Here is a 17,198-nt window from a genome sequence, read left to right as displayed (position 1 = left end):
AGGTCTTCCAGGCCAGGCGTTGACACTAGTGCCTTCTTCACGACTAAGTTCAGTCCATGTGGAAAGCAAATTGTATTCCGTTTCCCTAACAGTCTGAGAGCTGCAACCATGTCAGCTCCTGCATCTGTCACCAATGGCTGCCACCTTATCTTAGATGCCCCGTTCCACCATGAGAATCCTGAACTCACTGGCGATATTCTCAGAAGTATGAGCTGCTGGGGAAAGGCTTAAGGCACCACTCCCAAAACCACTGTGGCCAGCTTAGCAGAGTCATCCACATAGTGGGCTGTCACTGCCAGATATAAATCCATATTCATGGAGGCAGAGATGGGCAAAATACATAGAAAATGTTATTTTGATACAAAATACAAATACTGGGTCAAAAAATGTATCTAAATACAAAATACATCTAATTTCTTCCATCCCAGCGAAATACAAATTACAAAATACAAATACGTATTTCAAATACATGTATTTCAAATACTGCCCATCTCTGCATGGAGGTCCACATGTCACTGGTCAGGCTCACAGCCGCTACGCTCTCCATCACGGCCGTGGCCGTGGCCTTCTCCTCCTCACATCTGGCCAAAATCATCTGCTTCAGAGCCTTTCTGGATGGAAGAATATATGTGGGATCAAGCAATCCCACAAACTCCTTGAAGCCAGAGTCCTCCACGATGGAAAAAGGCTGGCAGTCTTTCACCACCATGTTCACAAGAGCCTCATCCAGCTCTTGCTTCCGGTTAGTTACTATAAGACAGACAGAAATATATACATTAGGCCTACAATATGTAAAAAGAAAAGAAAAAAATGATTTATCAGACATTTCATTTAAATGAAGCAGGGCTTGTGTCATGGAATATAGTCAATGTATAAGTGCAGTGTGATAAATCAATTATAATATAATAGCCTACCTCGACTACCCTCGGCCTCCTGGTTAACAGGAACTCCATGATTCACATGCTTCCCAGTGAAGTGCCTCACCATGCCGGAAGTATTCCCATGATACGCCAGCTCCTGAGCACACACCAAGCACTGAACCTGAAGAGAAAGGCATAAGGCGGCCTGGGCGGTGGTGTAACCGTCTGGGCACCCGACTGGTAATCCAGTAGCAGTGTGCCGCAGGTTCGACTCCCGAGCCTGACACGGCCTTTACTGCATGTCTTCCCCCCATCTCTCTCCCGTTTCCTGTCAGCCTACTGTCTGTCCCTTCAAAAAAACAATAAAAGGCGTAAGCCGCAAAAACAAATATCTTAAAAAAAACAAAAAAAAAACAGCAAAGATATTAAACAGCCATGATGAGTAATAATAACACTAGCCTACCTTCTTCGGAGAGATAATATCAAAATGTTGCCACATGTCAGATGGAGCAGAAGCTGGCTTCTTCCTCGCTGGCTCCATGACGACGATCGACGATCAATACAACAAGCAAACGCAATGTAATAATGATCATATAACAACAACTCAACAACAACTACTATGCAAACGCCTACTACTGCAACCCACATATCGTCAGTGGCGTGCACAGACATTTAGAGGGGCAGGTGCTCAAGTGAAAAAAGGGCACCTTGTGCAGCGCATTTTCGGGCGGGAACCCATTTTGGTGCTTTAAGCTATTGAAAAATAGCAGATCTACAAGCTCATAGCGCGCCACCGAGTGGCGCGCTACGAGCTTGTAGGTCTGCTATTTTTCTTTAATCGAAGAACCACTGACATAGAAACATAGCTTTAGATTGTGGGGGGCCTAAATAATATAGTAGAAGCGTTTTTTATCAAGATTTGATCAATGTCACCGCATGGTCCACACACTACAAATTAAGGATTTTTTTTTTTCTTTTTTTAAGAGCACATTGCCAAAAGGGCATTGGGTGCTCTAGCACCCCCTAGTGTCTATCTGTGCACGCCACTGCATATTGTGCATTGTTTGAGACGGTTATAAAGACGGGAAGGCGCTACAAATCAAACTGTCTCGACCTGTCGGAATCGAGAGGTGGGCTCAGCTGACACAGGTGGGTGGCAGCACCGGGTGGCACGGGACCCATCAGGTGATTCATTCATTCACAGAACGAACCGGTATGACGTGGGCGTGTGAACCCGTGAACCAGTCTGCTGATTCGTTGGGAGGAATGAAGCAGTTACTGGTTCGGACGTCATGGTCACGTGATTCTTTTCCCCCCAGTGAAGCAAGCTCCGAAGCACTGGTTCATATGCAAATTAAGTTCTGTTTCGGAGCGTGTGTCGACGCTTCAGCACCAGACGCCCATCACTACAGTTTACTGTAGTTTACTGTAGTTGTTGTAGGCACAGCTTTACAGGCACGGCATGGGAATGAAGATACAGCACTGAGTGCGAATGACAACGTGTCAATGTGGTTTCTGCAATAAACACAGACAAGAGACAATAATAAGTATAGAAACAAATAAGATACCATACATAATACAATATCACCAGGTACTGGACAACATTAATATCATCATAAACATCAATCCACATCACACCCTTTCATGTAAACTGGCCATGAGATCAAACACATATCAACACACATCAAAGGACAGACCGCAACCCGCAGCTGGGGGACACAATAATAATAATAATAATAAACTTTATTTATATATTTATATACAATGGCGGCGCCCGTGATATACACATGGCCAAACAACTCGCAGACCTAACGCAAAGAGATTCTATATAAAGAGGCGACACTCTCATTAAACCCCATAGTAACAACCAGCGGCCAAATTCTGGTTGCTCTAAAAACATTAAAAAGTCATTTTCATTCTATTCCACCTCTAATATTATCCTGCAGGACTGGTCTGTGTTGAACAGCGAAAAGGTATTATAAATATGCATGCTACTTAATTATTTACTCATATTTATGAATGGGTCAAAGCTGAACTTACATATTTGTAACTTTTTTTTCAGTTTTTGCAGTTACCTCACAGGTATGGGAGTGATCCTACGCAGTACACACACAGAAAACTGCAACAGATGGATGTCCAGTCTTTGATCCAGTTTGAGTGTTATTTATTTATCAGAAGTCAAAGTGAGCATGAACATGAACATACCAGTGATGTTATTAGTAGATGTTACAAGTTAGTCTCTGGTCTGCTGCTGCTGTGCTGCTGCTACTGGTAAGAACGGTTTGAGTCCCTGGTTCCCTGTGTCTAGTGATCTGAATCACTGCACCTGAGTGCCCTCTAAATAGCACACCCAGTGCTGCCAAATCCAAAGCCCGCCACCAAGTGTTCAAACATAATATGCCAACCCAACCAATAATATAGCACCATCATAATGGCTCCTACAATATTAATTCAGAATATATGTATATGCGTGTGTGAACGTGCGTCAGCGCAGCGACACGCCCCGACGCTCGCACGTTCCCTTACGCTCTATAGAGCCAAGATGGCGCGGCCCTGTGGGAGAGAGTAGCCTGGAGAGGAGACTGGAGAGGAGCGATCGGTACGCGAGTTTTCATACAGTCCGCGCGGTGCGTTTCATAATCATAACTGAAGCTACAAGTGGATCCACGGGGAGACGAGGAACCTACTGAGAAGTCAACCCTTGGGACGTCATGAGCATGAGACATGAGACATGAGCACTGAAGACGGGGGGGGTTTGATTGATTGATTGAAATATTTATTAACAGTTTGTAGAATTTACAGTACATTTTAAGCACAAACTCAATACAAAGACTGTCAACTGTGAGTGGACGACCCAATTAAGCATTACACTTGTTTACAACAGGGTCCACATTGTTCAATTGAGATCCGGTCCGTTCGGTTATTTACAAACAAGTTTACCAAGATTATATTATTTATTCATCGATAAATAGGTTATGATGTAACTAAATATATAATTATTTCTCCTCTACAGTCGCTATTTTACATTTTAGACTTTCAAATGCGCATCTGCTAAAAAACTGCCTGTGTTCTTCCTCTCGTCTCAAAGCCAGTCCAGGCAGCTTGAGTGACAGGTACCTTGTACACGCCCACTTTCTCAAAAAAAAGCTGCGTCGAAATGAGTTTTGCTTTGCTTTTATTTCCAGCTTCTTTAGGTCTGAACGGGGCTTAAAGCCCCGTTCAGACCGGCCAAAGCTGGAAATAAAAGCAAAGCTGAACTCATTTCGAAGCTGCTTTTTTTTGAGAAAGTGGGCGTGTACAAGGTACCTGTCACTCAAGCTGCCTGGACTGCAGGCTTGAGCTCAGCTGAGAAAGAAAACAGGCAGAGAGCAGATGCGCATTTGAAAGTCTAAAATGTAAAATAGCGACTGTAGAGGAGAAATAATTATATATTTAGTTACATCATAACCTACGTATGGATGAATAAATAATATAATCTTGGTAAACTTGTTTGTAAATAACCGAACGAGACTACGGACCCGATCTCGTTCCTCCCTCTTTTACCCCAGCTGAAGTGCTCGTCTTGGGGTTGGGAAACCCCCCCACTCCGCTCTCCTCCTCCTCCTCCGCCACGAGCAAAACTCTCCGGGCATTTTTTAAAATAGCGGCTCTGTATGTAATGTTTTTTTTTTTTTTTTTTGCGGCTTACGCCTTTTTATTGATTTTTGAAGGGACAGACAGTAGGCTGACAGGAAACGGGAGAGAGATGGGGGGATGACATGCAGTAAAGGCCGTGTCGGGCTCGGGAGTCGAACCCGCGGCACACTGCGACTGGATTACCAGTCCGGTGCCCAGACCGTTACGCCACGGCCTGGGCCTGTATGTAATGTTAATGTTGATTTAGCAAGAGCATACCGTAGAAATACAATTGTATATATCCAGCACGTCGTAAAAGCAATTAAAACAGCTTATGTTTACGTGTGATTTCCGGACATTCAGTCCCAAGTCTCAAGTCCGGGGAAGGGAGCCCCCGCGGCCCTGTCTGTCTGTCACTGACCCTCCTCTGGTCTGCTCCTCCCGGGGAAAACATTGTGCCAACTAGTAGGCTAGGCATACTTTAATTACTTAATAAATAATCAATATCTAAATTGATTAAAATAATCAATATCTAAATAAAATAAATAATCAATACCTATACCATCACTGTGCTGGTGATGACTTTATGAATAAATATAATTCTCTAATTCTGCGAGAGTGTGTGTGTGTGTGTGTGTGTGTGTGTGGGGGGGGGGGGGGGTTGTGTACGTGTGTGTGCATGAGTGATATCGTTTACTTAACATTAGCATTAATAGTTAATGGGGCCAGTATATACGTTATATGGCATATATATATACGGGCCATTTATAGCATTATATCGCTCTCTCTCTCTCTCTCTCTCTCTCTCTCTCTCTCTCTCTCTCTCTCTCTCTCTCAAACACACACACACACACGACGACGACGACCGGCTGAGAGCGGGCTTCTCCTCACCTCTTCTCGGGGAAACTCCGACACCGGTTGGAACTATATTGTTTAATTGTTTAAACAATATATCTATCGATCTATATCTGCTAATTTATGCACTGTTTAGTCCACATTCAGCGACGGACAGCGCCGTTCTGGACTGGGCAATAGTCCGCATCAATGGCTTCGATGAGAACCGGGGCGGGGGGGTGAATGCAGGAACTATTCTCCCCAGAAAAAGTATCAATCCACTGGGAACACGGAACACAACCTGTTTTCACCGCTTCGACAACTTGTTTCTCATATAAACTTTAATTTCTATCGATAAAATCGGCTATGGTCTTGCCAAATATCCATTCATATTTCATATACAGCCCATATTTAAAAAGTATTTTTTTAAATGCGGAGAATCGGGCCGGACAGCTCTCGGAGAGACTTTTGGTTTTGTGAAATGATCTCAACTCCGCCCCCTCAAACCACGCTGTGCTCTGATTGGCTACACGCAGCTTTGAAAAGCTCCAGCGTTTCAAAGCAGCTTTAAAGTTGAGTTTTGGTGAGCATGAAAGCAAAGCAAAAAAAAAAGAAGCTGTTCATTCCAAGCTTCAAAGCTCAAAAGCTGCTCTTCATAGAGATAACATGGGACCATGAAGCCAAAGCAGAAGCTAGCTTGGGCGGTGGGAATGGGGCTTTGACACAGAAGTGGTCAATGTTATCCTCAACTTCATATTGACATCTGTTCATATCTCACACCAGGGCTGAATCATTCAGGCCGCGGTAGTCACACCCAGCCAGGCCACCCTATCCCTATACCCACACGCGTGTACGTATATACGATATTACCGTTAAAATGTCATATTCTACATTTTAAGTGTTGCAGCACTTATACATACACACACGCACGCACACGTGTGGGGATTGAAAAACCATAAAACCTGGGTGATCTACTGTATGCTATCAAATTGTATGTTTATTCACGCAGCATAGTACTGTACAGTATTATGAATGATACATTATCTGGGTGATTTTAGTTTCTACCCTTCTAAGGACCAGCTGAGACCCCAACTTTGAGAACCAAAGGTGTAGTGACGGGCGGGAACCCCTTTTGGTGTTTTAAGAATTATGTTATACTTTAGCTATTGGAAAATAGCAGATCTATTCTGCTATTTTTGAAAAATCGTGAAAATGTGGTGCAAATCTTTGAATATATATTCTGTCAGAGCGATCGTTTTTAACTCAATCTTTGCTTCATGTGGGGTCCCTGGAACAACATATTTTCAGATAGGGGTCGACGGCCAATTACATATACTAGTCCTTACCCGTTGTGAGATATTTGCCCCCCCTTGTGGCCGTGAAGGGTACTGCGCCCGGGTGCGTTGGTAATTGACAAATACATTAATTAATAATCATTAATGTGTCAAATCGAAAAGGGCTTCGTTACGCCCTCCATATGCATATGGTCAATGCCTGTGTGAAAAGTGGGAGTGATTGGTGCAGGCAGTAAGGAGTTACGGCACTGTTTCTGACAGACAGACAGACACACACACGGACACACAGACATTCTGTTAATTATAGTATGATTGTTGGGTTCCTTGACATGAAAAACTTTAAGAATGACTGACATAGAAACATAGGCTTTTCAGAAAACTGTCAGGATTTAGAAGACATGTTGCAGAAATGTCTTCAGGTCTAAATGGGTTAAGAGCGTACCGGACCACATCTCCATGATATGATCTACTGCACCACGGATATGTCAACATGAAGTCCAAATGAGTCATAGTTCTCTCCTTTTCTATCTTTTTGTCATCAGTTTCCTCCTTTAAGTGAAAGAAAAGTATTGTCGAAATATCTTTTGTATATTCGGTTTCACAACAGGCCGTACAGTAACATTGAGCTTGGTTTCCCTCATCCAGGTGTGCTAAATAATAGTTATAGTTCTATTGTAGGGCTGCATTTCTCTCTGTAGCCTACTATTGTTGAAGCTGCATAATTATATACTTTAACAATTTCTCATTTGTGACATTTCATATATATTTTAGGGACTTCTCTCAAGTGAATTTGTTATAATTTCCCCACCCTTGCATAAGTGAAGTCAAAATAAAACAAATCTGTTTGATACTGTAGATTTAATTTAGGACTGCTTTATTTCCTCCCATTTGGGAAACCATATACGTTTAGTGCCATAACTCTGAGTATTCAAGCTACAGTTAATAATATTAATAATAGTAACTCCATGAGTATTCAATCTACAGTTAACCCATTTTGGTGTTAGCATGATGTTATGCTTTAGCTATTGAAAAATAGCAGATCTACAAGCTCATAGCGCGCCACTCGGTGGCGCGCTATGAGCTTGTAGATCTGCTATTTTTGAAAAATCGAAGAACGACTGACATTTTTTAAATCTGATCTCAGGTCAGAATGGGTTATAATCAGACCAGTGTGTGTCCAGTGGAAACCTCGTATGAATCTGATCTCAGGTCAGAATGGGTTAAACAATTGGTATTGCTGGATTCAGCAGAACCACACCGTTCATATGTGTTGCTATGACAATCCATGTCAGAGTCACTATAAAGTAAAGAAGACACTCTACATAGGTTTACATTTCCGCCTATTGTAGGTATGTGTTCAAATGTCTATATCTCATATTTACATTCACATATTGACATTATTCCTTTTTTAGAATGTAGAGGGATGTCCTGGCTTCAAGTATGCCAAGTTGTAAACCTCTCAGAGCTTCCATTGTGAATCTACATGAGTTTATATGCCTTAATCCCCAGACGGACAGGCTGTATCTTTACTTTGGGGTGTATAACTTTAAATATCAATTTCACCACTTTTTATTTTTTTTATATATATTTTTTATCCCACGATTTTGTAACCCATTTTTCACCCCTGTGTCAATCATCTAATGTGATCCTGGGTTCTACACACCCTCCACCAACCTAGTCCCATATATGGGGGACAAGGGGAGAGCAACGGACTTGAACTCATGCTTCCTTCATGCCTGAGTGTCCAAGTTGCTCCTTTACACCTGACAGGGGGGAGTTTCCCTGGTTGGACGTAGCGCGTGGAAGGAACACGTTATTCCAACCAGTTCCTTTCCCCTCCATCAGGCGCCCCGGCTGGCCAGGGGGAGGCAGTTTAGTGACCAGGATTACTGCATGTTTTTGTGAGGGTATCTACCCTAGGGGACACGGGGAGAACATGTGAGGTTACCTACCCTAGGGGACACGGGGAGAACATGTGAGGGTACCTACCCTAGGGGACACGGGGAGAACATGTGAGGGTATCTACCCTAGGGGACACGGGGAGAACATGCAAACTCCACACAGAAAGGCCCTTTCGCCAACCCCGCCTTCAGGTATGGGCACTGATGACGCAGAGGAGGAAACACGCCGCCAGCACCCACAGCGTCCCGAGCGGGAATTGAACCCAGGACCTTCTAGCTGTGAGGCGACAGCACTACCAACTGTGCCACCGTGCCCCAGTGCCACCACTTTTTCAGTAAAATATTTTTATACAAGAATCCATTTCATGTATGGGAGGCCTTAGAGATGAGGAAAAACTATGTTGTGTTTGGTCCTAAGCCCGGTAGGGGTATCTCAAAAACTAAAGCACTTTTTGACTGTTCGTCACAGGACTATATACTGTAGTTTACTCTCCCAGCTTGAGCCGCCTTAACGCCGCCGCCGTGGGACAGCAGCCGCGCCTTTCTCCTCTCCTCCTCGAAGGCGTCCGTGTCCACAGCCAGGCGTCGCTTCTCGCCGAGGAGGACGATCAGGTCCAGCGGGAGGCCATAGGTGGAGTACAGCAGCCACGCCGTCTCGCCCGGGATGCACGCCGCCAGGCTCTTCTCCATCTTCCTGTCCAGGACGACGCAGCCTCGGTTGAGCGTCTTCAGGAACTGCTTCTCCTCGTCGTCGATGATGGCCTTCACGACGGCCGGGTCCTTCCTCAGCTCCGGGAAGGCGTCGCCCAGGGACTCCACCACCACGTCCACCAGGGAGGCCAAGGACCCCCTCCGGTCCTCCAACATCTTCACCAGAGAGGCGAAGGTCTCCTCCTCCTCCTCCTCCTCCTCCTGTGCTTCACTCGTTAGCTTAGCGCTCTTTAGCTTAGCCGAGTACAGCACGGCACGGCGCAGGATCCTCCTCAGCACGTAGCCCCGCCCCGTGTTGTCGGGCCGCCCTCCGTCCGAGAGGGCCACGGTGAGGGTGCGGGCGTGGTCGGCCAGCACGCGGTACGCCATGTCCACGCCGTCCGCGTCCTCGGCGCCCACCTTACCAGCGTAAGGCCGGGCGCCCGAGAACTCCCGGATGACCTCCAAGAGCGGCCGGAAGAGGTCGGTGTCGTAGTTGGAGGTCTTGCCCTGCAGGACGGACACCAGGCGCTCCAGGCCCATGCCCGTGTCCACGCTCTGCCTGGGCAGCGGGCGGAGCTCCGTGGGCGACTCCCTGTCGAACTGGACGAACACCAGGTTCCAGAGCTCCAGGACGTCCGGGTCGTCCGTGTTGACCAGGCCGGCGGCGTCGCGGTCCCCCACGCGGTCGTAGTGGATCTCGCTGCAGGGCCCGCACGGGCCCGTGTCGCCCATCTCCCAGAAGTTGTCCCTCATGCTTCCCGGCAGGACGCGGGCCTCGTCCACGCCCAGCGCCAGCCAGATGTCCCGGCACTCCCAGTCGGGCTCCAGGCGGAGCCCCTGCTCTTCGTGGCCCCCGAAGTAGGTGACGTAGAGGCGCTCGGCGGGGAGCCCGAACTCCCGCGTCAGCAGCTCCAGGGCCATCTGGCAGGCGCGGCGCTTGAAGTAGTCGCCGAAGGACCAGGAGCCCAGCATCTCGAAGAAGGTGTGGTGGTAGACGTCCGCGCCCACGTCCTCCAGGTCGTTGTGCTTGCCGCCGGCGCGGATGCACTTCTGGGAGTTGGCGGCGCGGCTGGGGTGGGAGGGGCCCGCGGTGCCCAGGAGGAGGGGCTTGAACTGGTTCATGCCGGCGTTGGCGAACAGCAGTGTGGGGTCATCCAGCGGGACCACCGAGGACGAGGGGACGAGGTCGTGGCCGCGGGCGCGGAAGTAGTCGATGAACTTCTGGCGGACCTCGGCGCCGCTTAGCACGCCGTCCATGGTAATTAGCCGCTAATACGTCTCACGTCAAATACGCAACTCGGGATCGGTGAGCGGTTGTCCGAGTTTAGGATCCGTCGTCAGTCAGTCTCACACTGACGCCTTTTCCAAAAATGGCAGCAGCACGGCTGTGACCTGCCTTTCAGAGGCGTCGCTGTGATGTCACCGTGATGTCACCCTGATGTCACACTGACGCGCACGCTGCATGCGTGACGTCTTTAGTAGAAAGCGGAAAACGACAAAAGCGACAAAATCGGAAAGCGACAAAAGCGACAAAATCGGAAAGCGACAAATCGGAAAGCGACAAAAGCGACAAAATCGGAAAGCGACAAAATCGGAAAGCGACAAAAGCGACAAAATCGGAAAGCGACAAAATCGGAAAGCGACAAAATCGGAAAGCGACAAAATTGGAAAGCGACAAAATCGGAAAGCGACAAAATCGGAAAGCGACAAAAGCGACAAAAGCGAAAAGCAACAAAATCGGAAAGCGACAAAATCGGAAAGCGACAAAATCGGAAAGCGACAAAAGCGGAAAGCGACAAAAGCGACAAAATCGGAAAGCGACAAAAGTGACAAAATCGGAAAGCGACAAAATCGGAAAGCGACAAAAGCGACAAAATCGGAAAGCGACAAAATCGGAAAGCGACAAAAGCGACAATCGGAAAGCGACAAAATCGGAAAGCGACAAAAGCGACAATCGGAAAGCGACAAAATCGGAAAGCGACAAAAGCGACAAAATCGGAAAGCGACAAAATCGGAAAGCGACAAAATCGGAAAGCGACAAAAGCGGAAAGCGACAAAAGCGACAAAATCGGAAAGCGACAAAATCGGAAAGCGACAAAATCGGAAAGCGACAAAATCGGAAAGCGGCAAAAGCGACAAAATCGGAAAGCGACAAAATCGGAAAGCGACAAAAGCGACAAAATCGGAAAGCGACAAAATCGGAAAGCGACAAAATCGGAAAGCGACAAAAGCGACAAAATCGGAAAGCGACAAAATCGGAAAGCGACAAAAGCGACAAAAGCGACAAAAGCGACAAAAGCGACAAAATCGGAAAGCGACAAAATCGGAAAGCGACAAAAGCGACAAAATCGGAAAGCGACAAAATCGGAAAGCGACAAAAGCGACAAAATCGGAAAGCGTCAAAATCGGAAAGCGACAAAAGCGACAAAAGCGGAAAGCGACAAAATCGGAAAGAGACTAAATCGGAAAGCGACAAAAGCGGAAAGCGACAAAAGCGACAACATCGGAAAGCGACAAATCAGACTGTGGAGACACATGCTGGAACTTTATTTTTATTTTTATGTTTTGTAGTTTATGAGTTATTGCATTCTCTATGGCAATAGCACAAACTTTGGCATGCTACTAGTCCTACATACTTACACCTAGCAACCCCATTCTAGCCTACTTAGGTTCATCTTACGGTGGACATGTTTGCCTGAAAAGGAATCTTTGAAATGTTTCATAGTTTTAGAAATATAGTGCTTTCAAATTTACAATGGGGCTCAATGGCAAAAATGATGAAAAACGGCGTGCTATAGTATGCTGTACGATATGGTCCAAAATGATGAAAAACGAGGATAAAAAAATAAATCAAAAAACGATGGGCTATAACCCATCGTTTTTTTATTTTTTTTTAATCCTCAAAAATGATGAAAAACGGCATGCTATAGTATGCCGTACGGTATGGGCTATAGCCCATGGTCAAAAATGATGAAAAACGAGGATTTAAAAAAAAATCAAAATTTCAAAAAAGCATGGGCTATAACCCATTTTTTTTTTTTTTTTCATTTTTTTCAAATCCTCAAAAATGATGAAAACCGGCGTGCTATAGCCGGTTTTCATCATTTTTGAACATGGGCTATAGCCCATACCGTACGGCATAGTACGGTATGGGCTATAGCCCATGTTCAAAAATGATGAAAAACTAGGTTAATTTTTTTTTTCCAAAAATTCAAAAAACGAGGGGCTATAACCCATGTTTTTAAATTTTTTTAATTTCTTCAAATCCTCAAAAGTGATGAAAAACGGCGTGCTATAGTATGCCATACGGTATGGGCTATAGCCCATGTTCAAAAATGATGAAAAACTAGGTTAATTGTTTTTTTTTCAAAAATTAAAAAAACGATGGGCTATAACCCATGTTTTTTTTAATTTTTTTAATTTCTTCAAATCCTCAAAAATGATGAAAAACGGCGTGCTATAGTATGCCGTACGGTATGGGCTATAGCCCATGTTCAAAAATGATGAAAAACGAGGTTAAAAAAAATCAAAAATTAAAAAAAACAATGGGCTATAACCCATGGTTTTTTTCATTTTTTTCAAATCCTCAAAAATGATGAAAAACGGCGTGCTACAGTATAGTATGCCGTACGATATGGGCTATAGCCCATATCCTCGCGGTGTATAGCGGTGTATGAGAATGGGTGTTGCGGAGGATGAGAGCATTCCTCTCATCCTCCGCAACAAAATGCATTCTCTATGGCAATAGAACAAACTTTGGCATGCTACTAGTCCTACATACTTACACCTAGCAACCCCATTCTAGCCTACTTAGGTTCATCTTACGGTGGACATGTTTGCCTGAAAAGGAATCTTTGAAATGTTTCATAGTTTTAGAAATATAGTGCTTTCAAATTTGAGACATTTAACATGGGGCTCAATGGCAGCTCTATAGGAACGTCAAAAGTCACTTTCACCTAGAAACTCTATTCACACTTTTTATTATTCAGCTTACTGTGGAGACACATGCTGGAACTTTATTTTTATGTTTTGTAGTTTATGAGTTATATAACTTAAACGCCCCAATGCATTCTCTATGGCAATAGCACAAACTTTGGCATGCTACTACTAGTCCTACATACTTAAACCTACCAACCCCATTCTAGCCTACTTATAGGTTCATGTTACGGTGGACATGTTTGCCTGAAAAGGAATCTTTGAAATGTTTCACATTGGCACGTCAAAAAAGCACTTTCACCTAGAAACTCCATTCACACTTTTTGAGTGGTGCAACCACTCCAAGGAACAGCTTTGTCCGTGTTCACCTATGCGTTCACCTATATATGTATGTATGAGCATCATATAATGAGTACCAGTAGGGGCGCTGTTGCCTGCTAATGTGAGAGAGAGAGAGAGCGAGAGAGAGAGAGAGAGAGAGAGAGAGAGAGAGAGGAGGAGGGGGGGGGGGGGGGGGAGAGAGAGGGGAGTTGCACCACTCGGTTCACACAGGTGTGATTTTTATTATTCATCTTACTGTGGAGACACATGCTGCACTTTTTTACTTTGAAATGTTTTGTTAGTTATTTAACTAAACGCCCAATGCATTCTCAATGGCAATAGCACAAACTTTGACATGCTACTAGTCCTACATACTAACATACTTACACCTAGAAACCCCATTCAAACCTATTTAGGTTCATCACAAACTTTGGCAGCTACTAGTCCTACATACTTATGGGCATGGCCACTCACCTGAATGGGCGAGGGGCCAATGGACGAGCAACATGCTGCCCACCATTGTTCTCCGTTTCAGTGGTTTTCTCTCTCTTTTTTGGTCAGTCTGTTTTCAACGAGAGGTTTGGACATAGGCCCTGGCTGCACCCTCTCTACCCCCTCCCCAACGCCTCCTGACCTTCCCCTTATCTGAACTAATCTCTCCCAACCTTACGCCCCATTACATGCATGATTTGGAATCCCACCGGCCGAGTTATGTACATAAATGTGGTGACTTGAGAGCAAAGAATTACTCTACTTAGACTTGCAACATAGACCTGATACAATCAGAATATATTTAGGCAAACTGTATGCCTTACTCCTGATCACAAGAACTTTGGAATGATTCTACTGGAAGTTTGTTATGCATATTGAGACTAGAGACATTAGACATGAACACAAACTCAAGCCTCTGATAAGTAACGATCAGTGCATTTTAGGCCTGAGCTTATTCATTCACAAGAAAAGCTGACATTTGAAAAATATTCAGATTTAAGTTCCTTGGCCTGCTGGCAGCATGGAAAAGAAATATGAGATGCACAAGAAATGTGACGCTGAACGGTCTAGTAGTTTATGAGATTAGCAGCGGACAAAATCACACATGGGCGAATACAATTATGCTCCAGCGTGTCAGACAACCATTGTGCACCATTCACTCCTTGAACATTAAAACACGTAATTCTGCTTAAACAAAAAGTTGTAGTCTTGATTCAGACTTTATTCAAAATGTCGAGATGCTCTCTTCTTGATCAATCAGGCATGAAATAATCAATACTGTAACGACAAATATCGTTAAAACGGATTTATACAAAACAAAATCTGACAACTATCTCCTCTCTTTGTTCGATGCAGTCTTTCACAGGAAGTCTTCGGTGATTTAAGAGGAAGTGATGCAGTTAGCAGGACGTCTGATATTGATACTTGGAAGGGATGGACCGACACAGGACGTTAACAGCATTGGCTATATGAGGTGACTGCTTCAGTAGTCATCATATTCAGTAGTTTAAGGCCTTGTTCAGACATATCTGATTTGTTTCTCAAATCTGATCTTAGACTTGACTGTTGTATCCACTCCACACTGATTTTGCCAGTGATCAGATCGGATTTGTGAATTCAGGCATCATCGACCTATCTGCAATGGTTGCTGTGGTAATGACGTAACAGCATAGGTGTGAGTAATGGTTAACCACTTAAAAGTAACCCATGGTTGAGCCCTCATGGCTCTATACTAGTGATTCTTTAGTTTTTTGTTGGGGTTTAAGTGGTTGATGTACTGTATACTCGGTCGTTCAGCAGTGTCGCTTGCGTAAAATAGCAGCTCTACAAACTCACATGTCGCAATGTGACATGTTGGTGAGCTTACCGATCGGCTATTTGTGACAAGTGATACCATCATATGACTAAATACAGTCGAGACTGAGACACATCTTTAGAAATCAGATTTGAATTTCCATGTGGTTTCTCTGCTATTCAGAAATGGCAAATCCAATCCGATTATAATCTGGATAGGCAAAACATGCAGATTGAACATAGCCTTAGTTAAGAGGTGGGGGTAACAGAAAGAAAATGGCTTAAGGGCCATTCTGAGCACTATAGCTATCACTGAGCAGTCTATAACTATCAAAATATAGTTTTAAAAATCGTTCTATGTCAAGTGGATGGCAGGCAGAGTTGAGAGTTCACACCAACTATATAAAAAAAAAAAGCAATACAATGGTGAACGATATAGTTGTAGACTTGTAGTTATCGTTACAGTGCTCAGTGTGAACGGCCCTTTGACGTAGCAGCTGATGATACATGGTTTTGGTCCCAGAGTAAGAGGGATTGCTGTTGGAATTGGCCAGAGACTAAGAGAGGCCATGTTCAAGCGGGTTAGAATCAGTCCGTAGATGTAGTTCGTAACTGTAAACTTATACTACAGCTCTACGGACAGACACTACTGGACTTGGTCCCTTATCTATTGGCCTGAATGTGCTTTATTAGCAGTTTGTTGAGATTCGGTCTAATATTCCATTATTGACCATGTACCTCAATATTGACATTGTGACAATTTATTTATTATGGGGATAATTGGTATGGTCACACAATTTGTATTAATTATAGGCATTAATGCCTATATTAACTAAGTGGGGTCAGGTAAGCCGTGAGTTGTAAATGCATTCTCACACAGAAGTGTCATCTTTTGAGCCCTTCTGCTTTGTGAAAACATTATTTTGTATAACATTTCATTGGTGAAATGGATCCCTCTACTCTTAAAGTCTAGGACCTGGTTGCACATATCCATCAAATACAGGCCAATGTGATACTCCACATCCAAATCATTAAGATACAGTGATATTCACTTCATGATTCACAATCAACCTTTGAGTCGTTACCAGATTTCAAATCATTCAACGGGTCCCCAGTCCGTGGGAATAGAGAACACATTTTGACTTTGACTATTCATAATAGAGAGAAATATTAACCCATTCTGACCTGAGATCAGATTCATACGAGGTTTCCGCCGGACAAACACTGGGTCTGATCAACCCATTCTGACCTGAGATCAGATTCTAAAAATGTCAGTCGCTCTTCGATTTTTCAAAAATAGCAGACCTACAAGCTCGTATCGCGCCACTCGGTGGCGCGATATGAGCTTGTAGATCTGCTATTTTTAAATAGCTAAAGCATAACATGATGCTGACACCAAAATGGGTGCCCGGTCAGAATGGGTTAACCACTTTGACCATGGTGTCGCTATTTTGGGCAGGTGAACATTTGTGTGGGGTAAAAAAAAAGAATTAACAAAAACATAAAATTAGGGCAGTCATCAATTTACACTATGAACACATTTTCAAGTTTTATACTCAAGTCAAGTAATATTTCTATTATTAAGCATGACGGGCCCTGTAGTACTGCAGCTAAGTGAAGAACAGTCCCTCTATGTTGGTAATCATTATGTCACCAGCATCAAAATACAGCTGTCATCTAAAATGCAAAAGAAATAACCAAAGACACTTTATATAAATATTCTGTTAAAAAAAAAAAAAAAAAGACAAGGCCACATTAGCAATACATGACCGTATTCAAGACGGTAAAAGTGGTAATCGAAATCTCTTTTCAGTCCAGTCTTTCCAGTGGTTTTTGTTTGTTTGTAGCTACCTGTTTCTCTGCAACCTTCAGGACATCCCTGGGTGGGGAGGGGGTATACAGCACATAACAGCCTTCAGGACATCCCTGGGTGGGGAGGGGGTATACAGCACATAACA

The 17,198-nt window shown here is 44.3% G+C and overlaps 1 protein-coding gene across 1 annotated transcript; it reads right to left on the bottom strand.

The window, feature by feature from the left end:
- Positions 1-227: 227 nt before the first annotated feature.
- Positions 228-10,455, bottom strand: LOC310865839 (alanine--tRNA ligase, cytoplasmic-like; the record flags this gene model as incomplete). The annotated part of the gene is made up of 4 exons (XM_083775049.1): positions 228-292; positions 517-750; positions 915-1,017; positions 8,995-10,455. The coding sequence occupies 4 exons, from the start codon at positions 10,453-10,455 to the stop codon at positions 228-230; spliced, it is 1,863 nt and encodes a 620-aa protein (XP_083631175.1).
- Between the last annotated feature and the right edge of the window lie 6,743 nt (positions 10,456-17,198).

This window comes from Protomyctophum parallelum, assembly GCF_964188405.1.
Source record: "Protomyctophum parallelum genome assembly, chromosome: 10".
Classification (NCBI taxonomy): Eukaryota; Metazoa; Chordata; class Actinopteri; order Myctophiformes; family Myctophidae; genus Protomyctophum; species Protomyctophum parallelum.
This window is presented reverse-complemented; position numbering and strand designations above follow the sequence as displayed.